General features: G+C 42.5%; 1 protein-coding gene and 1 long non-coding RNA gene across 4 annotated transcripts in view; one reads left to right on the forward strand and one right to left on the reverse strand.

Annotated features, from left to right (window-relative positions):
• UHMK1 (U2AF homology motif kinase 1) overlaps nt 1–11,771 on the reverse strand; it is a 23,124-nt gene extending 11,353 nt beyond the window's left edge. For both annotated transcript variants that reach the window (XM_078078426.1, XM_036103492.2), the window contains exons 1-6: nt 11,497–11,771; nt 9,879–10,171; nt 9,182–9,373; nt 7,050–7,144; nt 1,306–1,382; nt 1,080–1,178 (exon numbers count right to left, since the gene is read on the reverse strand). In XM_078078426.1, the coding sequence (XP_077934552.1) occupies nt 1,080–1,178; nt 1,306–1,382; nt 7,050–7,144; nt 9,182–9,373; nt 9,879–10,171; nt 11,497–11,764 (1,024 nt within the window). In that variant the 5' untranslated portion in view covers nt 11,765–11,771. The remainder of the gene's footprint in view (nt 1–1,079; nt 1,179–1,305; nt 1,383–7,049; nt 7,145–9,181; nt 9,374–9,878; nt 10,172–11,496) is intronic.
• Nucleotides 11,772–11,904: 133 nt separating this feature from the next.
• On the forward strand, nt 11,905–23,753 carry LOC118542910 (uncharacterized). 2 transcript variants are annotated; one of them, XR_004920837.2, is made up of 3 exons: nt 11,905–12,074; nt 13,372–13,421; nt 18,829–23,753. It is a non-coding gene; the product is annotated as an uncharacterized LOC118542910 (long non-coding RNA). The 2 variants fall into 2 exon arrangements; XR_004920838.2 differs by lacking the exon at nt 11,905–12,074 and adding an exon at nt 12,084–12,390.
• Nucleotides 23,754–27,198: the final 3,445 nt, after the last annotated feature.

Genomic DNA, 27,198 nt, shown 5'->3' on the forward strand with positions numbered 1-27,198 from the left:
TTCCTCACCAACCCAACTTTTAGCCAAGCAACTCCACTTACTAACAGAGCTCAGATATCACCTCCATAGAGACACCCTCATGGGTCACTCAGCATGAGTTAAGTCCCTTTCCTCTCTGCCTCTGTGTATTACCCTACTTTCAGATTTATCAAAGCTTTAACCATTTGTTGCTGTAACTGTCTCTCTTACACTAAGACAAGGAATAATCCTATAGTGGCAAGTACAGAGCCAGTCCTCAGTAAACACATCTCGAAAGAATGAGTCGTTAAAAGCAAAACCAAGAGCTAAGACGGAGAAATGGAAGCACAGGGTAGGACTAGAAAGAACAGATGGGAGAAACATGCTGGGAAAATTAATCTTTATTAATTCAGTAAAGGCTTATGAAATGTAAAGGAGTCCAAAAGGCCCAAGGAATCATCTTAGCCTACACAGGCTGCTATAACAAGATGCCACGGACTGGGTGGCTTCCACGACACACATTTATTTCTCCAGGCCTGAGGGCTGGAATTCCTACAGCAAGGTGTAAGCAGATTCAGGGTCTGGTGTAGCCGGCTGCCTTCCTGCCATATCCTCTCATAGTGGAGAGAGCTCTCCTGTTTCTTTCCCTTTTTAAAAGGTCGTTAATTTGGGGGCACCTGGGTGGCTCAGTCGGTTAAGTGTCTGCCTTCGGCTCAGGTCATGATCCCAGGGTCCTGGGATGAGTCCCACATCAGACCCCCTGCTCAGCAGGGAGTCTGCTTCTCCCTCTCCCGCTCCCCCACTGCTGTGCTCTCTCTCTCTGTCAAATAAATAAATAAAATCTTAAAAAAAGAAAAAGAGGTCATTAATTCGGACATGAGGGCCCCACCCTTAGGACATAACCTAATCCTATTAGATCCGAAAGGCTCCAACTCAAAATACTATCACATTGAGGACTGGGGCTTTGCCACATGAATTTTGGGGGGGGACATATTCAATCTATAGCAGAAATCAAAAAGTGAGGTATTTTAGAAATCATGTAGTTCAATATCCTCAATTCAATACGTCTACTCTAGAGTTACTTACAAAAGACATTAAAATACAATTTAGGAAGCAGTTACCTTCGTATTCCTCTTCGTTCTCGAGATAATCGTCATCCAGCACATTCAGTAGTCTTAGCACTGGAGTCGGAAGCATCACCAGATCTTCAATATGAGGGGCTGTTAAGGTTCATTGTAACATGGTTAAATGTAAACTCACCAAAATAAATGGACGAACATGAGGCAAAACTCTGTCTTATCTGATTGTCAAATGACCAAGAAAAAAATAAAGACGTATACAACTTACCGAAAGGAATGCTAAAGAATGGGCTGCACAATGCCATTTCAGCAGGAATTCTTCTGCTTGGATCATCATGAAGCATGCTAAAACACAAAAACACATATCTTTATAATTATGGTCAAATCTTTTGAAAATGAGGGGCACCTGGGTGGCTCAGTCGGTTAAGCGTCTGCCTTGGGCTCAAGCCTGGGATCGAGTCCCGCATCAGGCTCCCTGCTCAGCGTGGAGTCTGCTTCTCCCTCTCCCTGCCGCTCCCCTGCTTGTGCTCTCTCTCTCTCTCTCTCACACAAAAATAAATAAAATCTTTTAAAAAATCTTTTGAAAATGAAACCATTAAAGAAAATTAAAATGTCTAAATGTTCATCACAACATTAATTGTATTAGCATGGCTTACTGAGCCATTCACCTACAAAAAATATAAAAGCTATTTCTTTTTTTCTTCTTAAGATTTTATTTATTTATCTGAGAGAGAGAGAGCACAAGCAGGAGAGGGGCAGAGGGAGAGGGAGAAGCAGGCTCCCACTGAGCAGGAAACCCGACACAGGACTCAATCCCAGAATCCGGGATCATGATCTGAGCCGAAGGCAGACACCTAACCAACGGAGTCACCCAGGCGCCCCAAAGCTATTTCTGAGTAAATGGGTCAGTGACTCATGAAACAAACCTATGGCACAATATTATATTTTAATTTAAAATGATGTTTTTGATTAATAAATGCAACATGGGAAAGTGATCCATACTATATAACATTAAGTGAAAAAAAAAAAAGCTAGACATAAATTTAGGGTAATCCAAATTAAAAAAAAAAAAAAGAAGATGACAGTGGTGACATGATTTTTGAATTCTATCAAATCCCGCTAATAAGAGCACAACTTGGTAACAAAATCAAAAACCCATGGGTGACGTTTACAACAAAACTAAGTAACCCCAAAAAACGCTAAAATACAAGAGGCTAGGGACAAACCATCAATAATAGTAAGCCTTGCACCAGATCAACATCTGTGTGGAAGGAAGCAGAGAAAAGCAACAGATGATCTGATGAAGCAGAGAAAATAACACAAAATATCCAACAGGTACTCACTGGAAAGCTCAGTAAGCCAAATGGAGAAAAGCAACTATAACTACAAGGGGTTATACATTCTAACTCCAAGTGAATGCAAGGAGTCCTCTGTAAAATCTGAAGGGGTTGGAATAATCTAGACATTATGACTTCTCAAAACTAACTAGCTGAAGCTCCCTCCCAGGGCAAAGTCCTACAGAGAACAGAAATCTTGAAAATGGAATCCAAATTGAGTAGGAGAGGGTAAATAAAAATTGACACCGAGAGAGAGACACCAGGAAAAAAGGAGTAGAGGGGAAGAGCCAGGAGATTTCAGAATAAAAACATCCCCCCCTTTTTAACATTACACAAAAACAAGAGAAGGAGCCCTATACAATTAGAAAAGCTATCCCAACTACACCTTCTTCTGTAAGTTTAGGAAATGAATTTCATGTAAAAATGAACCACATAAAAGCACTGCTAACAAAATTATTACACAAAAGACAAGAACTGCAAAATGATAGCCCCGAGGCAATGAATGTATGCCAGGAAGACATGATCAGAACACAGACTGACACTATAACCTACCGTTTCAAAATGAGCAAAAGACGTTTTTTAAAAAGATAAAAGATATGAAAAAGCAACATAAATTTAAATTAGAAAATCTCAATAATTAGGTAATAGAACTCAAGAAAGATTAGAAATAGAACAAAAAAAAATCATTTCATAAAATAAAGCTAGAAGAACTATAAGGATGAACAAACACAAGAGATAGTATCTTAAAGATAAACAGAAGGCAAAAAAGAACATTTTTAAAAATCAAAAAGAAATAGGGACGCCTGGGTGACTGAGTCAGTCAAGTGTCTGCCTTCAGCTGGGGTCCTGGGATCGAGTCCCGCATTGGGCTCCTTGTTCAGCAGGGAGCCTATTTCTCCTGCCTGCCGCTCCCCCTGCTTGTGCTCGCTCGCTCTCTCTGACAAATACATAAAATCTTAAAAAAAAAATCAAAAAGAATACAAGAGAAAAAAAATTCAAGAGAAAGTAATAAAAATGAGTACTGTCAAAGAAAATCCAACGTGTAGAACAGGAGTACCTGAAGGAAAAATCCAAAGCAAGAGAATGAATACTAAAAACAGTAATTTAAGGGGCGCCTGGGTGGCTCAGTCGTTAAGCGTCTGCCTTTGGCTCAGGTCATGATCCCAGGGTCCTGGGATCGAGCCCTGCATCGGGCTCCCTGCTCGGCAGGAAGCCTGCTTCCCCCTCTTCCACTCCCCCCCTGCTTGTGTTCCCTCTCTCACTGTGTCTCTATCAAAAAAATAAATAAAATCTTTAATAAAAAAAAATAAAAACAGTAATTTAAGAACACCTTCCTAAAACAAACGAGCAAAAAGATCTGAAACTATCTATTTTCCTGAGAATATCTACCCAGAACAATCAAAATCAAGATATATTCTGGTAAAATCAATAAACTTTGAAAAAGATGAAATTGTCTGGCCATCTAGACAAAAAAGACCAAGTGCTTTTTTAATATAAAGACAATTAGAAGTGTCTTTAGCCTTTTCAACAGCAACACTACATGCCAAAATAAAATGGAGTAATATGTTTAAGACACTCAAGAAAAAAAAGTATGCCACTCATTTTCAAATCCAGATGAACAGACTCTCCAGTATCAGAAGCACAACTGACCACTGGCACACACGAGCTCAGAGAACGTTAATCCTATGGCCTCTAGAGATCAAGCTTCAGAAACTAAACAATGAGAGAGACAGCCCCACAAGGACCAGGGGTGAACAGTAACGTACAGTTACATGTAGAACTGAGAATAAATTCGAGTGTTAAAACAGAGTGTACGGCATGTAATGGTTATATAATCTGATGATGAAGATACAACTATTTTTCAAATGGAGGAAGAATGGGAAAAGCATACGCAAAAATAATCATTTTCAATAATCTTCCTAGAGTATTATGATTCTGAGACTTTTTTAATGTAAGCTGGAATAAAGCAAATGAGTAATTATAAAATATTCTAATTCTAGCATTCCCCTTGTCCTTAAGAATCAGATTTCCTGACATAGAAGGAGAAAGAGATGTGAAACAGAAGTTAAATAAAACCTCTGCGGTCTTGAATGTGAATTGGAAATACCGGTATGAACTCCGTCCACTTAAAATAAGGCCTAGAAACAATGACCGTCCCAGTAGCAAAGAGTATTCCTAAAACCCAGACTGTGTTTTTAAAATATTACTTCCTACTAAAAGAAATCAGGCTTCTCAGAGAAATGGCTACTTCCAGGTCTGGGGCAGGAAATGTGTAAGATGAATTGGGAACATCTTGTCACATCAGATACCAAAGAAGCTGTAAAAGATAATAAGGTCCACCAAAACCAACTTAAACGGCTCACATTCATCAAAGATGGGGCAATTTTAGCTTCAATTAGGATAAGAACTGCAATGAGTTGCAGTTACCAAATCAAAACACACTGAACTTTCAAAAGGAAATGGTCCCCTATGGAGGATGACAGGGAATCAACTCATTATGAAAACTAGGAAATAAAAAGAGAGAGAGAATCAAGCATTTACTTTATCTTTGGTTAACCAAATGAAGCAGAATGACAGAATGAGAACATCCCCGTTCTGCAGCCCCTAACAAAGTAATGGATCCAGGCACTGAATGTTAACAGTTTCTAACACATAAAATAGAGATGGTTACATTATGTGCCTCTTTATAAAAGAACACAATACCATCCACAGTCATGTCCCTCCTGCAAATTGCACCCCTCTAGATACAACTACCAATATACAGGAAAAACACAGAAATATGTTAAGCTATACCAGGATTAACACAATCAGCAAAATTCAGATTGCAGACAGCTATATTGAGCCAACAACCCAGGTTGTCCAACAAAAAAACAAGGGAAAAGCGCGGTAAGAGATGGAAAAGGACCTTTCAGATTAAAAGAAACTTAAAAGGGGGGCGCCTGGGTGGCTCAGTCGGTTAAGTGGCTGCCTTCCGCTCAGGTCGTGATCCCAGCGTCCTGGGATCGAGCCCCACGTCAGGCTCCTTGCTCGGCGGAGAGCCTGATTCTCCCTCTCCCTATGCCTGTCTGCCACTACCCCTGCTTGAGCTCTCTCTCTCTATCTCTCTGTCAAATAAATAAATAAAATCTTCAAAAAATAAACAAATAAATAAAAGAAACTTAAAAAGGATTTTTGTTTAGAAGAGCAACACTAAACCATAGTGTTTAAGGATGCACGCTATAATGAAAACAAGGAAGTAATTACCATAAAAGTCAGGGTGGTGGCTACTTTTAGGGAGGAAGAAGGTCTGAAAATTAAGATGGGGACACAGAATTTCTGGGGTAGCTGGCAAAGTTTTATTTCTTGACCTGAACAGTAAATACAAGAATATTCTTAAGGATTCATGAACCTAACATTTGTTTTCAGTATCGGTGTTTTATTCTACAATATAAAAAAGGTTCAAATGATTTGCACGCACACACAGCAAAATACACAGAAAAATACTGAAAAGAAATACACCAAAGTGCTAACACTAGAGAGTAGGTTTATAATTTTTATTTTGCTGATCACAATTCTCTGTAGCTTCCAAATTTAGTGTTAGTTGCACAATCAAGAGGGAAAAGATCCCAAATAACAAAGTCAATACTAGCAACTCTTTCTGCCTATGGGTCCTGTCTCCATGCTTTAATAAAATCACCTTTTTGCACCAAAAAACAAAAACAGAAACAAAAACAAAAACAAAACAAAGTCAATACTAGAACTTACATGATTTGACTTCCAAGTTAGAACCCATTACATAATTTCACAATGCCATCTTTTCCATGCAAAATGTCACTTGTAAATCTAATACGAATCAGATAGTAACAGCTATTGAAAACTAATTTGTAAAACACACAAACATACACAAATAAGTGCAAGTAAAATTTTTAAGTTCTTATCTGAGTAAATTTGTGGACTGTAATGTCCATTTCCTGATTTTGATATTGTACTACAGATGTAATATGTTACCCCTGGGGGAAACTGGGTGAAGGGTACACAGACCTCTCTGTAACATTTTTGCAACTTCCTGTAAATCTGTAATTATTTCAAAATAAAAAGCTCTAAAAAAAAAACCCTCCAAAAAAACCTAGTTGGAAGGTTTATAGGGTCATTATTCCAAAGAAAGAATAATATTCTGACTTGATCGAGAGATCACTCCTTTTGCAACATAATTATTATTTTATTCATTTCCGGCCCATAATGCTAGAAATGTGAAAAGCCAACTATTTGAAAATACACATTATGTCTTACTTTAAAATATCTAATGTGTTTGGACCTACTCAGAAATCAGAAACATTGTATCTGTCCCCAGAGTTTCCAGCAGTTAATTATTTAAAGTATAATACATAGCTACCTTATTTTAAACTTTTTTTTGGTAGTCCAAAAGCAAACTCAGTCTTTAGTTAATAAAGATGCTCTTTAAAAACCTACTGTCAAAAAAACCCTAAAACAAACACAAAAACCTAATTTCCACCAAGTATATAGGGCTGCCAGAGCTACAAGAGGCCTATCAAAGATACAGCTGCCAGGAGGAGCCTCTAGGTGATCACCAGAAATTAATATAAATCCATTCAGTAAAATCCAAACAAAAACACAATAAAAATAACCTTTATATAATAAATGTACACATAGGAACTTGAAAATACACACGATGTACCTTTTGATAAGGTCTCTTAGGTGATAGGCTGGAATTGCGGCATTCACCACTGCTTTACTGGCAAATATGTGATCAATAATAGCAGAACTGTTTGCCTAAAAAAAGGGAGAAAAGTCTTCCTTTGGTTATTCAATTCATTCTGTATTTACTGAGTACTAGCCACACAGCACTGTACTGTTTGGTAGGTAAAATGCAACAGAAAACACTCTCTTCTGAGAGCTTATCATCTTATTGGAGGAGATTATGTGCATAACTGTAAGCTTCGAGGAAGAACTTTTTTCTCTATTCTCAGCACCTAGCACAGTACCTGGCACTCGATATGAATATGTACTAGATGAATAAGTAAGAACAAATACCAAAGCAACCATATAAAAATGTAGTTTAATACAAAGTGAGAAAATGAATGTGTGCAGGTAGAGTCTGGGGGTCTTGATGAGGAGTCTTTAACTGTTTTCAGATACAAGTAAACTATCAGAGAGAAAGTAATGCAGTATTTAAAAACTGCATCCATCACATTATTCATAATCTAAATCCTATGGAACGTAACTTTTCTGAGTACTATGCTTTCTCAGAATGTGGAAGTGTATACACAAGTAAAAAGACCTGATACCATCCTTATCACTAAAATTTTCTGAATACTTACTATAGGCCACATGCTATGCTAAGAACTAGGTAGCATTTATTTTTTAACCTCAATATTTCTGTGAGAAAAATGCTATTATCCTCATTTTACAGAAAGTAAACCATGGTTCAGTAACCCTAAATAACTTAGTTTAAGAGGTGAAGGCAAGATATGAACCCTAGTAGTTTGACCTCAGAGCCCAAACTCATATTCGCTTGGCAATTTTGTCTCCAAGAAGATTATTAAAATATAAAATACTGTTTTTATTTAGAGGGGTGAATACTGGGGATTTCATACACACCATACCTCCAAATTACATACAAAATGCCTGCATGGGACTTAGTTCTGGTCAGCTCAGGGCCAAGCAGATACAGTCCAAAGGTCTCAAAGACAGTCCAAACTAATGCAAGTAATTGATCTGTATTTGGATTAGTGCTGAAGAAAGAATACTTGGCCTCTTGTGTGAAAGTACCAGTGCAGAATAATGATACTAGTTTTACTTGCATGGTAGCATTTTTGGCCAAAAGCAAGCGTTAGGTACACCCACAAGACAATTAAAGCATTCCTTCCAGGAATACTTCCAGAAACAGATGACTAAGGGCTGAAAAGAAAGAAAACTCTACATGGCACAATAGCCATACACAAACTATATTATTACTAGATGCTCAAAAAATACTTGTTGCTTAATATCAAAACCAATAATGATTCCTAAACATCGTATTGTTTATCAAACCTCTAGCCTAAAGGATACTGATACCATCAAAGCATTTGGGCCCCACAATACGTTTGAAAACATAATATAGTTAATTCCTAAGTTATGATCATACAAAAATTTTGTTGTTATGTCAGAGATTTGGAATTTAGAACTCATGTTCCCACAGAAACAATGTTATAAGCAGTACTCACTTTACCAGAATAGCTCATATATGGAATATAAATTAATATAAAGCACTGTGGAACTTGGCCAGAATGCTAAACTCTGAATAGGAAGAACAGAATATGGAGCCCAGGTCTAGAACATCCGGTGGTAAGATCTGGAGCAAGTGCCTTACGTATCTGTGCCTCCAGTTTTTCATTTGTAGAAGAATAACCAATACACTCTCTAATGATCCTCACAGAATTGTTAGGAAATTCAATGAGATTGTGCATTAAAATACTTTATAAAGTATTAACTGTAAAGCTTTATGTAAAGATTATCATTAAATTTATACTTGTAATATTGTAGGATGTAGCATAACTAAATCACTTCTGCTTTTTTGGAAACATGCATTTATTCATTTTATCGAGCACTTATTACACACCAGGCCCCAGGCTAAGATCAGTAAGTACGCAATACTCACTAGCACAACTGTAGCTATGAAAATAAACAACAGCACTTAAGGTACCAAAAATGCAGGAAGAGGAGTATGTCAGAGATGAAGTAAACAGCGTCCCCAGTGAGAATCATTATAAACTGAGTACTCTTAAATCAGAATTAAGGACTCCAAAGGAAAGCACTGGTACAGTTTACCTTCCATTCCTGAGATCTGACTGTATGTTTCAGTTTCATTCCTGAGAACATTTCCAGTAAAATGATTCCTAGGCTCCAAAGATCAACAGCTGAGGTACATTCTGTATCACTCTGCAGGCCAGCCTGGGCCAAGCAATTTTGCAGTTCTGCTTCTGGAGCCCGATACCCGTCTGTCTGAATATACTTCACATCCTAAAGAAGATGAGTAAATATTACAACCAATAAGAAACTGTTCACTTTCCTTCCATCGCCACAGTGTATTTACTTCTCTTAAAGTATAATAAACCACTGCCAAACTGAATGCCAAAAAATTTTTAGTCCTTGGCTACCCTAATTACTTGGTTCATTAACTGGGCACTTCTCACAGGCAACACAGCAGCAATTTTCTTTAGTCTCTTGTCTGTTAGGCACTGTTGATAAATAAGGACACTCTGCAAAGAGGTGACAAACCACGGAGAATGAGGGTTTGCCAGAACTGTTAACGTGCGTTCTGCCACAAGATAGAGCGCCAACACTGAAGGCAGCAGTAACAGTAATTACCTGTTAATTACCCTACCTAACCCAAACATCCATCCTTTTTTTACATGGTGGCAATGAAATTCTTTTTATTTGCTTCATCCCCAAGCATTTCAGTATTTTAGATAGAAATATCTCTAAGTGTTGACCAAAGCCACCCTGTTATTAAACTATTTCTTACCTGATTACCTTCTTTGAAGCTAAGTCCAAAGTCAATGAGTTTAAAACATTCATTCTCTGCACTCCACAATATGTTACGTGGTTTGAGGTCTGCATGGACATAACCCTCATGATGAAGAAAAGCAAGGGCCTCCAGAACATCCCTGGCACAATGCTGTATCATCCACATGGAACAACCCTGATGACTGGAATATAAAAGCAATTCCGAAACACTGACATCCAGGAGTTCAAGCAACAGACAGCGTGATGGCACATTTGGAGAGAAGTGGATTGTAAAGACTCCATACAAAGTCACTAGAAAAAGAAATAAGTTATAATGCTTTAAAAATCAGACTCAGAATAAGTTACAACTAACACAGATAACTGCAGTGCAAATCTGGGATACTCTAGACAAGGATACTCAGATGAGCATCACGCTTCCACTGTAATTTATTTCTCCCAAAAGTAAGATTTTTTGGCAACTGGGTTATTTTAATGAAACAAGATGAGAAAACCTTCCACAGCTCATTACTAGTCAAAGATATTAAATACGGCACAATAATCAAATTGTATTTCGCTAAGCATTCAGCAGTAGGGTACCAAGCAAAAATGATTAAAAAAAAAAAATCCAAACATTATGGACTCTTAAGATGAATGTCACAACCTGCAAAAACAAAATTGGTTGAAAATTGGTTCTTGATCCAAAATAGCATTCTGTAATCTAATATTAAAAGGAGGGGGAAATAAATAAATATTACAAGATTAAGTCTTTCAAGATGACAATTTAACCTAATCTTGCAGCGATTCAACAAGTCCTCAAGCTTGCAAAAACTGCAAAAAAATTTTCACTCTCAAATACCAGGGTGTTATATACATCCTTTAGCAAGCGTTAAAAAAAAAAAAAAGGCAACACTAGTGGTTAAGAGATTCTTCTCCAAAGTGGTAATACTAAAAAAGCAACTCTTCCAATTACACATAGATTACGCTTGCCAGGAAGTAAGACATTTCTTTATTAGCCAAAGCTATTACTAACTATAAACTCAGTGTAACGACAGTGAAGACTTTTCACAGATCGATCATCAGTAACCATCATATATCTTGTATTTTGAATATCTAAATCATGTAACATAGTCTTACCAGGGTAAAAGTATAAAGTGTTCCTAATTTTCACATTTCCAGAGGACTCCCATGTGAATACTGGGTCACTTCTCCCAAATCCACACTAATTATGTATCAGATAACATCTGTACGAGTTATTAGCATTATCACACGCTCTAGAAGGATTTCCCGTTTTTCACTGATACGCAAAGATTCAAAATTTCCACACAAGAAATGACAAATCTAGCAAAGACAGGTCTTCTTTCAGTAGAAAAGATAACTCTATGCTAATAGGTGCGGCATTCTCCGATGCAAAACAGAACTTAACTGAGCATCTATTACGTGACACGGGGCAAAGCAGACCACCAACTCCACCCTACTGCAGAGTGAAGGGGGATGGGAAAGGGGCCTGGCTCGGGTGACGACGAGGGCCAGACCCACGTCTCCCGCCTTAAGGGCAGGCGACGGAACGCCCGGCTGAGAGGGGGTGTACGGCTGGGCCGGGACCCGGGCAAGAAGGGAAGGGAGGCAGCGGCAATTACCGATGTTCCTGTGACCCTGCAACTGCTCCAGCGCCGCCCTCTCTTTGCGGAAACCGTACTCGGCGGCCGAGGCCGCGGCGCCCGTGGTTCCCGGCGGTAAGAACTGCTTGAGGGCGCCGGGGGGCGAGCCAGGGGTGCCGCAGCAGCGCACCCGGTACACCGAGGCCGAGGAGCCGCTCCCCAGGCGGCTCTGTACCTGCCACAGCCGCCCGAAGGCTTCCAGAAACCGCGGCGGCTCCGCGCCCCACGCGCAGCCGGATCCCGCCATCGGTGTGGACGGAGGGCACTGGCACGGCAGCTGAGGCGACGCCCGGGGCAGGCCGGCAGGGCCCGCGGTCACATCCCCGCCTGCCGGACCAGCGGCTCCGCAGGGAGGGGCCTGCAGCCGCCTCTCCGACTGCCGGGACCTCAGGCCGCCATGACACCGGAAACCGAGTGCGCCCGGGTCCAGAAGCCGGAAGTGGAGGAAGAGCCAATCCTGCAGGCCCGAGGAGGCGGGCCCAGAAGGGGCGGGAATAGAGCTGACCAGGGGAATTGGGTCTTGGAGAAAAGCCCAGAGCTGAGTTGTTAGAACTCCGGTGAGTGCTTCCTGCTTAAGGCCAATGCTGAGTGCTTTCTCACACGTTACCAGAGACTAAGACTGGTCCTTTTTCTTGTTGAGGCCTGTCCCTCACCACTGGGAACCCAGGAGAATGAAGCGCAGCCTACATTTCTCCTAGACGGTATCCCAAGGGAAATAGCCCAGTTACTGCAGGAACGGGTTCGTCACCATCCCAGCCCTCACCCGCGGTCGCTGGCAGCCATGACTCGGAAGCCCAGCCTCTGTGCGCCTTAGTGCACTTCTCCTTACCAAAATGCATGCGCCCCGGGCGAACGTGGACCTTTTACGAATTTGTATGTTTCGTGTATTCATTCAATTCTTTTGCTCATTTAAAAACGTTTACTGGGTAGCAGATGTAGCAAACAAGACTCCCGATCCACAAACGAGGGTGTGCAATAAATGTAGCCTTCTTTATTTTTCTGTAATTGAACTTTACCTACTTCAAGCTCCATTAAGATGGGGTGGCAGAAATTTAGTCTCAATTTGCCCCCATCCGCTTTTCCTCAGGTTTTGTCTAACTTCCCAGGCAGGTGGGGTAACTTAACGTGGTGCAAAATAGAGGCTGAGGAGCCATCTGCTCTTCGGTATCCTGGGTCATCAACTTGTCTGGTTGCTGCTGAGATGTGCCTTATTTCTGTCTACATGGCCCTTTCGGGGTCTGGAGTAGGGAGAGCTCTGTGCATTTTCCCGCTATTTCTAACAAGCGTTTTTCTCTATGTGAAGTCAATACTAATCTCTCAAGAGCTTGGGATTTGGGAATATAAAAATCAAATAAAACTCACAGGCTCTTCTAAGGCAATGAGCACAGGCGTTTATCTGCTTATATAAAGGGAAGGCAGAGTGGGGAGAGCACTTAGGTCCTGAATAGAGAAAAGAGACAAAATGGAAATGAACTTGGACTTCAAGTAACTTGAGTGGAGAGATTGAATTAAACATGTTTATCAATATGATCCAAGGAGTCAAGGTAAAAATGCTCTAAAGGAGGTGCAGATAAATTGCTAGGACTCTGTAGAAGAACTCTGAGCAATTCACATCTTAGAAAAGTGTGAGTAAAAAGAAGCATTTCGTTCCAGTCTATCTTGTTGAAAGAGCATATTGTAATCAGAGAGTAAATGCTGAACTTGTAGAAGGTGACTAGGTCCTCCTTTTGAAAAATAGCCATTGTTATAATCCATATCTTGGTTACATATAAGCCGTTCTCCTGAATGCTACAAGCAGAAGTTACCAGTTTGAAACCAACCTCCTGTAAAGCTTTATTTCTTTTCCTTTTCCAGCCTCTCTTACACTGTGATGTCTTCCCTTTGCTCCGTGGCTGACAAACAAGGTAAAGGAAGTAAATTGTATAATTGAGCCACATTCAAAAGTGGTACCAAGAAAAACCCAAAACAGATATGCCTCGGAATCCCTTTAAACAGAAGGGCTGGCCCATATTTTAATTGTTGAGCTCTTGAAGATCCAAATCCTTCAAGCATGAAAGTAACAACTCTGGTTCCAGTCTCCAAAATGGCCCCCAATGATCCTTGTCTCCTAGTGTTCATGATCTCTTACAGCACCTTTCACCTTAAAAAGGGCTGACCTATGTAACCAATAAGATATTGTGGAAATGATGGGGTGTGACTTCCTGGGTCATAAAAGACATTGCAGCTTCTACCTTGCTATCTGATCCCTTGCTTTGGGGGAAGCTAGCTGCCTTGTCATGGAGACCCTCTAGACTTCTCCATAGGAGGAACGAAGGAACTGAAGCCTCCTGCCAACAACCATGTGAGTGTGCCATCTTGGAAGTGGCTTTTCCAGTCCCAGCAAAGCCTTCAGATGACTGTAGCTCTGGCTGAAAACTTGACTGCAAACTCATGAGAGACCCCTAAGCTAGAACCTCCCATCTAAGCCATTCTGAATTCAATTCTGCAGAAATTATGTGTGACAATAAATATTTATTATTGTTTTAAATTGCTAAGTTTTGAAGTAATTTTTAAATGTAGCAATAAAAAACTATGAACTAGAAAGGAATAAGTATTTAATTCATGTCTGCAAAATTTAACATTATTACAAAATTGCTTTGTAGACCAGTTGCATACATTTATGCTGTAATTAGCAGAGTACATGACTTACAACACCCATATCAATATAAAACATTGTTATTAAAATTTTGTCTTTTTAATTTTATAAGCAAAAAATGACATTTTGAGAGTTTTTGTTATTATTAGAGTATACCTTTTTTATACTTTTATTAGATATTTTTATTGTCTCTCCTGTAAATGTTCTTGCAAGATCACCTGGTAGATTTCCTTTTTCCCTTTAGTTTCCCTCACTCCTGTTGTCTTTCTGCTTATATCCTCTTCTTTCCACCTGGCCAGGAAATACCAGGGAATCACTTGGAATTCCACTTTTTAACTGGAAGGAATCCACTGCCCCTCTCCAACCCATTCTTTCTTCTCTCCTGAACAGTATCTCTTTGCAATGTGCTATGGATTGATTATTTGTGGGACCCCTTCCAAAAGAATATGTTGGAACCCTAATCCCTCATATGATAATATTTGGAAGTGGGGGTTGGGGAGGTAATTAGGCCATTAGAGTGGAACTCTCATGCTGGGAATAGTCTCTTTTTAAAAAGAGATACCAGAGAAAGGGGCACCTGGGTGCCACAGTCAGTTGAGTGTCTGACTCTTGGTTTTGCCTCAGGTTGTAACCTCAGGGTCGTGAGATCAAGCCCCACATGGGGTTCCGTGCTCAGTGAGAAGTCTGCTTGAGATTCTCCTTTTCCCTCTCCCCTCCCACCCCCCTCTCACGTGTGCACACCCTCTCTCTCTCTCTCTAAAAAGAAGAGAGATACCAGAGAGCTTGTTTCCTCCCTCTGTTCCCCATCATTGAAGTCATTATGAGAAAAGGGCTATCTGGAAACAAGAAGAGAACCTTCACCAAGAACCTGACTGTGCCTGGCACTGTGATCTCAGAATCCAGCCTCCAAGATCATGAGAAATAAATGTTTCAGCCACCCAGTCTATGGTAATTTGCTATGGCAGCTTGAACTAAGGCACAATGGTTGACAGAAACTCTGGCTCCTGAGGATTCCTATAGAGAATCCGTTCCTTCCTGGCATTGTAAATACCTGTTTTAGGAGACTTTGTTCTTATTCCCTTCCTCTACACCTTCAGGTAGGTGAGTCAGTTTGGTGGTCTGTCACAACATTTCCCATCTTTGCAATTTCTACATCCCCTTTAATGTCAGAAGCAGCTTCAGAAAGAAGTGGAACCAGGTTTTTTGGTGCTTTCCCTGTAGGTCTGGAGAGCAAGCCCTGGCTTCAGAGTCAAACCTAATTTCAATCTCCCACTGATGTCTATGTGACCCCAAGTAAATGAACCAAACTCTCTTGGTCCTAGTTTCTTTGGCTTTAAGATGGGATGGAATATCTGTTTTGTTATAATGAAGTAAAACAACAAATGTAGATCTCATGACACACGGTGGGTTCTCAGTAAGATTGTTCCCTTTGATGTAGTTTTGAATGTAGGTGAGGTCCGGAGCCCAAGGCCAAGATAAAATTCTTGAGACATCAGGACCCTTGGGCAAAAAGAACTGCACTAGGGTTGTGAGGGGTGACTGATTATATACTATGGGGTTGGGGGAGGTAAGGAAAAAGGGAGGTGTCCAAAAGGACTTTCATATGCTAAGGAAGACCCTCAGGGTACGGGAGGCCTTGCTATTACCAAGCTAAGGTTGTTTTTCCCTCTAGCAAAGCATTAACATTAAGATAGTTGGAAGTTTCCTGGAGGAATGTCACACAGATCCCATCCAGGGGTGGGGGGGGAGGTGTTGCAGGGGAGTCAGCTTGTGCTTTGTCCTTGGCTAGCCTTCTGCTCCCTCGTCTCTTTCACTTATTTCTTTTTAAAAAAATTTTTAAAGATTTTTTATTTATTCATTTGATGGGGCGCCTGGGTGGCTCAGTTGGTTAAGCGACTGCCTTCGGCTCAGGTCATGATCCTGGAGTCCTGGGATCGAGTCCCGCAGCGGGCTCCCTGCTCAGCGGGGAGTCTGCTTCTCCCTCTGACCCTCCCCCCTCTCATGCTCTCTCTATCTCATTCTCTCTCTCAAATAAATAAATAAAATCTAAAAAAAAAAAAAAAAGATTTTTTTATTTATTCATTTGAGAGAGAATGCACGGGTGCATGAGCAGGGGGGAGGGTCAGAGGGAGAGGGAGGAGCAGACTCCCCACCGAGCAGGGAAGCCTAATGTGAGGCTCAATCCCAGGACCCCGAGATCATGACCTGTGCCCAAGGCAGACGCTTAACCGACTGAGCCACGCAGGCGCCTCTCACTTATTTCTATAATTCCAGGCTTGGACTTAGCCCATCGGAACAAAAAGAACCTTACCTTGGCTCCTCCTCAGGGGACTGCAGAGATGCCACAGATGTAATTGTGCCCCTTGCCACTACTTCTAAATATTTCCTCCAGATATTCTGTCCCCTTGTGGTATATAAGGGGCCTGAATCATATTTCCTTTCCCTGTACAAGTTTACTGCCCTTCGGAGAGAGGAGATAACACGTGGTGCAGGAAAAGCATCTAGAAAGTCAGCATGGGCCCGCCACGACAGGGAATTCCATCACCCCCGGAAGGCTGAGTCTGAAATCGGAATGGCTGGTGACTCGAGATCCGGGAGCAGTTCAGAGTTTCTTGTTTAGAGAGTGCACTGGTTCCCTCTGTTGTTGCCTTGAGACATTGCAGCCTAGAGGCAAGTCAAAGCATAGCAGAAAGAGCCTCCCACACTCAGGGTACAACCGGGAGAGGGAGGCTTTTCTTCACCAGGCTGCAAAGGGGGCGGCTTACCCACTGGCTCTAATCCCGGGATCACTGTCCTTGGCCAAAGGTTTGCACGAGAGAGCTGGGCATGTCCATTGACGTTGGGGCTGCAGCATTGGAGCCCAGGGAGGGGTACGGGGACTTGGGGAGAGAAAGACAAATCTGGGACCAAAAGGAAAACACTGTGGTGAGAAAATACGGAAACTAAGTTGACAGAGCACTTACTGTGAGCTGTTACCTGGTGAGGGCCCTTTGAAGAACAATAGCTCTCTATAGAAAGTGTACAAAAGTATTGTTTCCTATCTACAGCCCTATACCGCCCTCTGTGGCCATCTTCCCCAAAGAAGCGTGGCAAAACTGAACGCCTTTTCTTCGAACTGCTTTGGGATCAAAAGCCCGAGGAATAAATCAAAAAGGGGTGGAAAGGAAGGGGCAGCATCACCGATGTGCCTGTGGTTACCTATGCCTTTTCCAATCCTCACTTCTGCCAGGAAAAAAAAAAAAAGGTAGTAAGTGTGCATAGAGTTTGAAAGCCACAGTATGTTGTTAGTATCATGTTCCTACAGAGATGCTCTCACTCGCTCTTTCTCAAATAAGTAAAAAAAATCTTTAAAAAACCATTAGATTTTCCCGAGCAAAGAACTCATAGTCTGGTGGGGGAGACAGTCCCCTCTGCAAGGTGAAGGACTTGGCTTAGAACACAAGGGAAAGCTCATCATGTTAGATTGAAGAGAGTCACAAGATGGTGACTCTGGGGAAGTAAGCTGATGAACTGAAAAGCGCCCATGACCCCAGGCTTTTTCATTAAGGTGTCAGGACATCATCATAGAAGGTGGGGAGAGGTAGGAGTTGGAAGAGAGGATAGATTCACTGGGAAGCATGCTGGGGAGGAGGGTGGGATTAAATTGAACAGCCTCTGTCTGTCTCTTAGCTGGATTTGAGGTGGGCTCTTAGATAACCTGCATCGGCAGTTCTGCACTAGACACTTGGTTGGGGAGAGACTAGGGGAGGGGGCTATGTGTCGGCACCCCGCTTGTCAACTGGCCCCAGGAACTATTCGTCCTGGAAATTCTGACTGGGGCATGTCAATGCCAGCATTTTGTTAGTATCTCAAACTCAATATATATTACACTATACTCCTGATCCCTCTTCCCAGCTTACTTTCTCCACTGCCTTCTCCAGCTCAGTTAATGGAAACTTGGTCCTTCCAGATGCTCAGCTCCAAATCCCTGAGGTCACCCTTGACTCTTCCCTTTCTCCCACCCTCAAAACATACTCAGATTCCAGCCATTTTTTTTTTCCTTCCCTGGTCTGAGCCCCCACTGCCCCCTGCCTAGATGATTGAAACCACCTCCCACCGGGTCTCCTTGCTTCCACTCTTGCCCTCCGAGAGTCCACTCCCAACACTGTGGCCAATGATCCAGTTAGAGCAGAAGCCACGTCTGCCCATGCCTTCGCTCTCTCATCTCAGAATTAAAGCAAAAAACCCATAAAATGGACCAGAAAGCTTTACATGATTGAGACCCCATCTGACCTCTCCAACCTCCCCTCCTCCCACTGTCCCCTCATCCATTCTGGCCCCAACACACTGGCCTCTGGAATGTTCCTCAAACACCAAGTGTCTGTTTTCTTCAGGAAGGAAACTCACTGAGCCCTCCACCTAGAACCATCTTTACTCAAACATTTACATGGTTCACTTTGTCTTTCTTTCTTTCTTTGTTTCTTTCTTTTCTTTCTTTCTTTCTTTCTTTCTTTCTTTCTTTCTTTCTTTTTCTTCTTTCTCTTTTTATTAGTAGATCCCTCTGCCTGAAATGTAAGCTTAGTGAGGACAAGTTTATGTCTGTTCACTGCTGTATTTCCAGTGCTTGCAACAGTGTCTGGGACATATTAGGTACTTAATAAATATTTTTTAAATGATTGCCTTTTTTTTTTTTCCAGAGCCAGCAACTGAGGCCAGTGAATGGAAAGATGACAATCAAGAGGGGGAAATGAAGAAATCCCAAGGTGGACTTTAACCAAAGGCATTATGTCCTCAAAAGGAAAGAAGAGTAGAAAAAGAATTTGGGGAGGTAGACTTTGAGGAGAGGAAAAGAACGGAAGGAACAGGGAAGCTGAGATAGCAACATCCATCTGCCTTACAAGAACAGAAGTGCTCGGGCCTGTTGTTGGGGTTGCAAAAGAACAAGCAAGAGCCCCAAGGAAAAGTTCAGTCGGCTCTGAGGTCAGAGGCTTTATTTTATCTCCTCCCCCTTCCCCCTGACTGAAGTGAGAATTTCCTACACCAGTGATTCTGGATTATCAGGTCACAGATGCTGGAGGGCCGGGTGGGGATGGATGCACTTTCAGTCCAGAGCCTCGGGTCCAGGGTAAGCCCTAAGTCCCCTCTGGGACACCAGTCTGTCTGTCGGACGTGTCAGGTGTAGGACTATGCCGCAGGGGGACGTCTTCCCTGGTGTAACAGGGTGATGGGCTGTTTGTTACTATTTGCTTTCCCCTACAGAACCAGTCTTTTCTCTTTGCATCTTCATGATCCTGGTTTTCCGTTGCTGTGGAGTAAATCAGCAGAAGCATCCACAGCGTCTGAAGGGAGGACCCAGGCCCAAGTCCACACCCACACCCCCACCTCCCTGGGACTGTAGCCTTCTCCTGGGCAAGGAAGGCTTCAGTGAGTTTTTCTCATCCTCAATCCCGGACCAAGACTATTTCATAAAGGACAGAAGGACACTGCAGGATGAAAAATGGGAAGGAGGATGGGGAAGCAAAAGTGATTGGGAAAGAGGAGGCTGAAGAAGAGGGGTGTGGGCAGATCACACCATTCATTTCACTGCCTTCCTTCCCTCCCTTTCTCTCCCAGTCCTGAGGGCTAGTACAAATATTTTTATCTAATTGGCCATGTTCACAGTGACGTCTGCAGGAGGTGGGTTTTCCAACCTCTCTGCTCTGTCCTCCACCGTCTGGTGGGAGTGTAGTAAACACAGTGAAGAGATGATGATCAGCAAAACCAAGGAAGACCCTTGATAATCCAGAAACTGCACGATCAATATATATATAATCAAGAATTGTCTGTAGATTCACAAGTGTGTTTTTATTCTTGATCTTGGAATAGTGAAAGTTCACAAAAGAGTTACCAAAACTCAGATTATTTTAAGTCAGCATTTGTCACTGTTTTACTTGGTGTCACAAACCAACTGCCTTAATTAGTAGCTTGCACTAAGAGCTGCATTGTTATTATTATTTCAAACAGCTTTTCCCCTGAAAATTTAAGATTCTACTTATGAATTATTGTTCTGGTTCTTACAGCCTGAGCAAGTTTCCATTAAATCCTTTCTGCTTCATGGGGACATGTACGATGTTAAGGTACTGATCCTTACTCTATTATCATGTCCTAATATTATTTGAGTACCATATATTTTATTTTTTTAAGATTTATTTACGACAGAGAGAGAGAGAGAGAGAGTGCATGCACACTAGTGGGGGGCGGGGCAGAGGGAAAGGGAGAGAGAGAATCTCAAACAGACTCCCCGCTGAGCCGGGAGCCCAACATGGGGCTCGATCCCACGACCCTGAGACCAGGACCTGAGCCAAGATCAAGAGTCGAACGCTTAACTGACTGAGCCACGCAGGCGTCCCATGAGTACCATGTATTTTAGTACTATATCTTTTAATAGATTTTAATATTGTCTTAATTCTTTTGGCGAGGGATGGACACAGAGATTAGTGGTTTTAAGGATATGTTTGTTTGGGTTATGCTGGAGCCGTGTTATAATATAAAGTATTGATGGTGGGGCACCTGGGTGGCTCAGTCGGTTAAGCATCTGCCTTCGGCTTGGATCATGGTCCCAGGGTCCTGGGATGGAGCCCTGCATCGGGCTCCCTGCTCAGAGGGGAGCCTGCTTCTCCCTCTCCCGCTCCTCCTGTTTTTGCTCACTCTCTCTGTCAAATAAATAAATAAATCTTTAAATAAAAAAATTAAAAATAAAGTATTGATGGGATTTAGGCAAAGAAACTTGATTGGTGTGCAGTGGAAAATGGCAGATTTGCATTCCACCCACCCACCTAATGAGGAATAGCGGCAACAGTTACTATATACGGCCTGACTTCCCTTATTACTTGAAACACAAGACGCTTTGATTTGCTTTTTTCCCCACTGACATAAGTGTAATAACGTTTTTTTCTTTTTGCCTCTTGAATCTAGATTTAATGTTTCTAATGAATAGCACAAAATTTGGCCTATTTCATAGCGATAGAACAGATTATTCCTTTCTGAATATTTTTACATATTTTAAGTGCTCTTTATAGTCTGAGCATTTAAAGCATATTTTAGCTAATCTTAATTTTGAATTTATTATATATATATGCAACAGATTTATGGTGATAAGACTTGCATAATTTAAAAGTCACATTATTTTTGAGACTCATTTTCCCACAGAAATAAAAGGAAAGTGGGATTATACGTATCTAGAGAACATAAATCCACAACTCCTACAATGTGGTTTTGCTTTAAGGTTGCTTTGCCTTTTGTAGTCATTATCTGCAGAATTTAATGGAGTCCTTTCTTCCAAGTTAACAGTATTTTTTTTAAAAAAAGATTTTATTTATTTATTTGAGAGAGAGAGCGAGAGAGCAGGTGCACTAGCAGGGCGGAGGGGCAGAGGGAGAGGGACAAGCAGACTCCCAGCAGAGCAGGGAGCCTGACACAGGGCTCTATCCCAGGACCCTGGGATCATGACCTGAGCTGAAGGCAGACGCTTAACTGACTGAACCACCCAGGTGCCCCCATCCGAGTTAACAATATTTTTATCCCACTGATTGGCCTTGTCCATACTATTTCATCTCTACTAATTTCTTCCCCACAGTGACTAGTTTTTCAGGGTCAGTTTAGCACAAATTATTGAACAAAGATATAGGTGTTAGAAGATCTTAAAAATAGTTTATGTAATAGTACATGCTAAAGTAAAATCGTAGGAATAAGAATGCATCATAAAGAATGATGTCAGATCAAGAAACAAGACATCTGAAGACTATGGATCAAGGAAGAAAAAAAATTTATGGTATTTATTATAAATAACTTTGTAAAGGTGGCTGCTGACCTTGATTCAGTTGCTCAAAGATAGTACCAAGGTCCTGGGCTCTTTCCACATCCCCCTGGGCATTTTCAGTGGATTAGTTTTTGCCCTTGGCCTTGTTGCATCTCAGGTGCAAATGTGTGCTAATCTCCAGGCACATCTTCCGTGAGAGCATTCAGAAGCAGGCAGGAGGGATGTGGCCACGGCAGTCAGTGACTACTCTTTCAAAACTCTCCTTTTATCAGGGAATAAAATATTTTTATCTAATTGGCCAAAACTAACTTAAGAACCAAAAACAGGTAGAAGAAACATATTACTGAACTTGATTTAGACCAGGTATGATTCATCCCCTGGGACCTGCCTATTGCTCACCTGAATAAAATCAAGTTTCTGAGGTGCCTCGGTGGCTCAGTCGGTTAAACATCCAACTTTTGATTTTGGCTCAGGTCACGATCTCAGGGTCGTGAGATCGAGCCCCGTGTCTGGCTCCTCGAGAGGCGTCTGCTCTCTCTCTCTCTCAAATAAAATAAACAAAATCCTTTTTTTAAAAAAATCAAGTTTCTGTTAGGAGGGAAGAGGGGGAGAAGAGTTAGTGCATTAGGCAATGAAGAGTGTCATGTAATTCCCATTATGTTTCAATTATTTCTTGCTTCATAACCAAACACTCTACGAGTTAGGGGCTTAAAACAACAAGGTACTAGTACTTCTGATGGTTCTGAGGGTTGCTGGGCAGTTCTTCCTTCGGGTCCCTCATATGGTTGCAATGAGATGGCAGGTGAGGATGGTATCATCTGAAGGCTTCTTCTCTCTTCTGTCTGACACCTCAGATGTTGGGAACAGCTGGGGCTAAGAGCATCTCTCTCCCAGTGACTCAGATGGGCTCCCTCCCTCCCTGACAGTCTCAGGACAGCCAAACTATTTCCAGGGACTAGTTACCTCCTGAACAAATATTCCAAGAGATCTAGTTGGGAGCTGCAAGGCTTCTTATGACCTAGCTTCAGAAGTCACCCCATGTTACTTCTACTGTATTTTGTTGTCAAAGCAGTCACATTCCGGCTCATATTCGAAACAACAGGGGAATAGATTCCTCCTCGCAGTGGGGGAATGGCTTTCTCCTACAGGAGGGGAAGGAAAATATAGTGGCCATCTTGCAAACAAACTAGCACACATTATAGTATTGTTGTGGGCTGAATGTTTGTGTCCCCCCCCCAAATTCACATGTTGAAATCCTAATCCCTCAGGTGATGGTATCAGGAGTTGGGGCCTTTGGGAGGTTGGTTAGGTCATGAGGGGGTGAGGAGTGTGATTACTGCCCTTATAAAAGAGACCCCACAGAGCTCTCACCCCTTCTGCCTTGGGAGGACACATCGAGAAGACTGCTGTCTGTGAATCAGGAAGCGGACTTTCGCAGGACACCGAATGTGCCAGCACCTTGATCTTAGACTTCCAGCCTCCAGATCTGTGAGAAGTAACTTGTTTAAGCCACCCAGTCCATGGCATTTTTGTCATAGCAGCCCTAAGGAACCAAGACAGGAGGATGACAAAGTACGGCTACTGGCAAGTGATGGCTGAGAGTTTAACAAACTGGCCCATGGAACGCCACAACATGGCGCTAGCATAAACATGGCTTATAATTCATACTCACCAGTGTCGTAATTATCTGCCTCTTCATGAATCTTTCCAAGTTAGGGGGGTTTGCACTGATTGGAGTTTGAGAGAGTATTTAGTCATTCATGCCACACTGTTTTTAATTTGTACTATTCAAAATATTATTAAATGTACCCTCACCACATTTCATGTACAACTCAACAATGTCATCTTTTTTTGAGTTTTCTTGTCTCCTTTCCCTCCTGTTTTTATTTGCTTGTGTGATTGATTGATTGATTTGCATATCAGTGGGGATCAGGAACTGGGGTCAGAGAGTGCCTGAGGGATGGGCTGGATGAGAAGGACTCTGGGGAATCAGAACATCTAAATGGGTTTCTGTTACTTGTTGTGGAGAGTGTGAGGCAAACCTCTCCTCCTTCACCTTCTCTGCCAAATCTTCGGTAAATTCAACCTTCACTGATCCTTTCTTATGAGTGAGTTTTAAGTTTTGGCAGGGAAGGACATTGGCAAAAGTGTTGCAGTATTGCTTTCTGGGACCACATGGGGCAGGGCTGGAGGAGGAGGGGGAGCCTAGGAGCTTAGCGGCCAAGCGGATCATGAGAAAGTAAGTCCCTAGGAATTTTCAGAAACATTGCAGAAGTTTCCTCAGGGCATGGACTTGGGGAATTGAGGTAATTCTAACCTCAATTTCAGGTGCTGGGGAGGGGCCCAGCGGAAGCTGTTAGATTCCACTGCACTCCATTTACTCCTCCCTCAGCCAATCAGGCAGCTGCAATGTCCCCGAAGTCCCCAGTAAAACAGCATTTTACACTTGGGAGAAACCCCTTAGGCTCCTACTATTATTAGTACATTTGGGTAGATTGAGTAACTAATTAACTTAGGCAATGGCCTCATGTCCAGAAAACCTCTTAGAACTCACCATGCTGACCACTCGTTGCCCTGGTAAATCAAACAGATTTGGAGAACACTGGCATCAAGCATGTCTTTTCATTTTCTGTATTCTGGTATTTTGACATTGGGGGGCCTTGCTGACCCTGGAGGGACTGCCTCTCCCAGGACTAGCCAATTCCTAGCGGTAATAAACAGCTTGCTGTGCTTTTCAAACGCAAACCAACCAATCCAGAACCCACACCCCCGACCCCCTCCTTGATCTCACCTCAGCCCCGTTGACCCCAAGGCCAGGTATCAGGCAACTAGCCACAACCCCTGGGCCTCAGAGCCGCTGATATCATTCAAACTAGCCAATCCCAAACCTGCCATCCTGCCTTGCCTGTCCCTTCCCAGGGAAACCATGATAAAGGCTTTGGCCTGGGGTTCCTCCCTTTCTCCCTCCCCTGTGACCTACAAGGTATTTTCCACGCATCCCCCTTCTCTGTCTCCCATGGAATGGCATGACCCCTCCCCTTAGGAACTGTGAGTAATAAACTTTTTTCAACAGCAATCATCTCCCAATCTGTGAGCCTTACTAAATCTCACTTTCCTATTAATACACTATATTTTAAAACAGCACCACACTTAGATGTGCCAAATTCCTAAGCTACCCAGGATCATAAGGAATAAAAAAGCACTTTTCCCAGGAGAATCGACATCATTGGGCAGTAAGTACCTGCACCTGCCTTGAAACCTGAAAAAAAGGAGACAGAAGGCAAAACACTTGTGTGGAGGGTATGTGCGTGTGTGTGTGTGTGTGTGTGTGTGTGTGCTGGGACTGAGGTCAGAGCACTCATGCAGTGTGTGTGTGTCCCTTTCTCAGCACTCTCCATGCCTTCTCAGAGCATTTCTCAAGGGTCCCAGAGATGCTAGAAAGGGCAGTCACCTGCACAAGACTTCTAGGCAGGGATGGTGGGAGATATCCTTAAGGTTTAAGGCTGTGCAGGTGTAGGCCTGGTCCAGGTTGCAGAGCTGAGGAATCACTGAGGACAGACCCATCCTAGGACACAGACCATCCCCACCCCCCAATCCTATTGGCATCCACCTGTGTGTCTGATCTCTACTCCTCCCTTCAAGGAGCCTCTAGGATAGCATTAAGGCCTTGTTCCCAAAGACAGTGGATTCCAATCTAACTGGAGGCTCTATTAGCCATCCTGTTGGAAGCAGAACGCCACGGGAAAACACACAGGGAGAACCTCATGGATGACAGGAGCAGAGCTTGGAGTGATGTGTCTACAAGCCAAGGAATGATAAGGATTTCTGGCAAACACCAGAAGCTAGAAGAAACATGGAAGGACTCTTCTTATGGGTTTCAGAGGGTGCATGGTCCTGACAATACCTCGGTTTCAGGCTTCTAGCTTCCGTGAGAAAATAAATTTCTGCTGCTGTCAGCCACCCAATTTTTAATACTTTCTTGTGGTAGCCCTAAATTAATACAGAGAGGAAATGAGAAGAAAATGAGAAGAACAAACAGGGGCCTCTCTAGGCCATCCCACAAGAAGAGGAAATAGAAATGAAGGGAAAAGAAAACAGCAAAGATTCCAGACAGTTCTGAAGACTCTTCTAATCCCAGCCCCTGAGAAACTAAATGGAAAAAGAAATAGGTCATCTGAGGTCACTCAACCATCAGCCAGGATCCATCGATAGGTGAGTTTTGGTCACTGAGATGAATCCCTTCTCTGCTTTGGAGTTTTCCTGAGGGCCTTGGGATTCACTTCTGCAGTTTTTCTTTAGATGGAGCTCCCAGCCAGAGGTTTAGAAGAGGAAGAAGGAGGTGAAAGGATTGGGGAGGAGGAAAGTAAATTCATGTCTGGCCTGGAACTGCAAAATGTGACCTTATATAGAAATAAGGTCATGGTAGATGTCATTAATTAACGTGAAGTCATAGTGGAGTAGGATGGGTCCTTAAGCCAATATGACCGGAGTCCCTACAGGAAGACGAGAAGAGACAGGAAGCAGAACGCCATGGGAAAACACACAGGGAGAACCTCATGGACGACAGGAGCAGAGCTTGGAGTGATGTGTCTACAAGCCAAGGAATGATAAGGATTTCTGGCAAACACCAGAAACTAGAAGAAACATGGAAGGACTCTTCTTATGGGTTTCAGAGGGTGCATGGTCCTGACAATACCTCGGTTTCAGACTTCTAGCTTCTGTGAGAAAATAAATTTCTGCTGCTCTCAGCCACCCAATTTTTAGTACTTCCTTGAGGTAGCCTTAAAAAATTAATACAGGGAGGAAACGAGAAGTCTACTTAGCATTCTGGCCCCACTGGCCATGTCAGTGACACTGAGGGGCCACTTTTAATAAGAGTCATCCAGTCCCCAAGGCCTTGAGGAGACCTTCCCAAACTTGTCATTAGTGATGTTCCTTATGTCCCCACGTAGTGAAGCCCCACAGATTGAAATGCGAGAATGTTCTAGAGGCCTTTAAAGTGATGTGGGCCCTTTAACACAATTGGAATGCTGTGCTGGACGGAGCAGAATTTGGGGGCGGGGGGGGCGGTCTGCACGCTTTCAGTATCACTCAGGCTGATGTTTTCTGCTTTTCTTCTTTTGGTCTGATGAGAGCAAGAGATAGACACCCAAGAAATTAGTTGATGGTATTAACCACCTCTCCTGCAGGAGGCTTTGGGGAAGAGACACCAGCGCCTCCAGTCTCCTGTTCATGGCAGGAGGGATTCAGTTGGTGAAATTACGTTTCC

Source organism: Halichoerus grypus, chromosome 7, assembly GCF_964656455.1.
Source record: "Halichoerus grypus chromosome 7, mHalGry1.hap1.1, whole genome shotgun sequence".
Taxonomy (NCBI): domain Eukaryota; kingdom Metazoa; phylum Chordata; class Mammalia; order Carnivora; family Phocidae; genus Halichoerus; species Halichoerus grypus.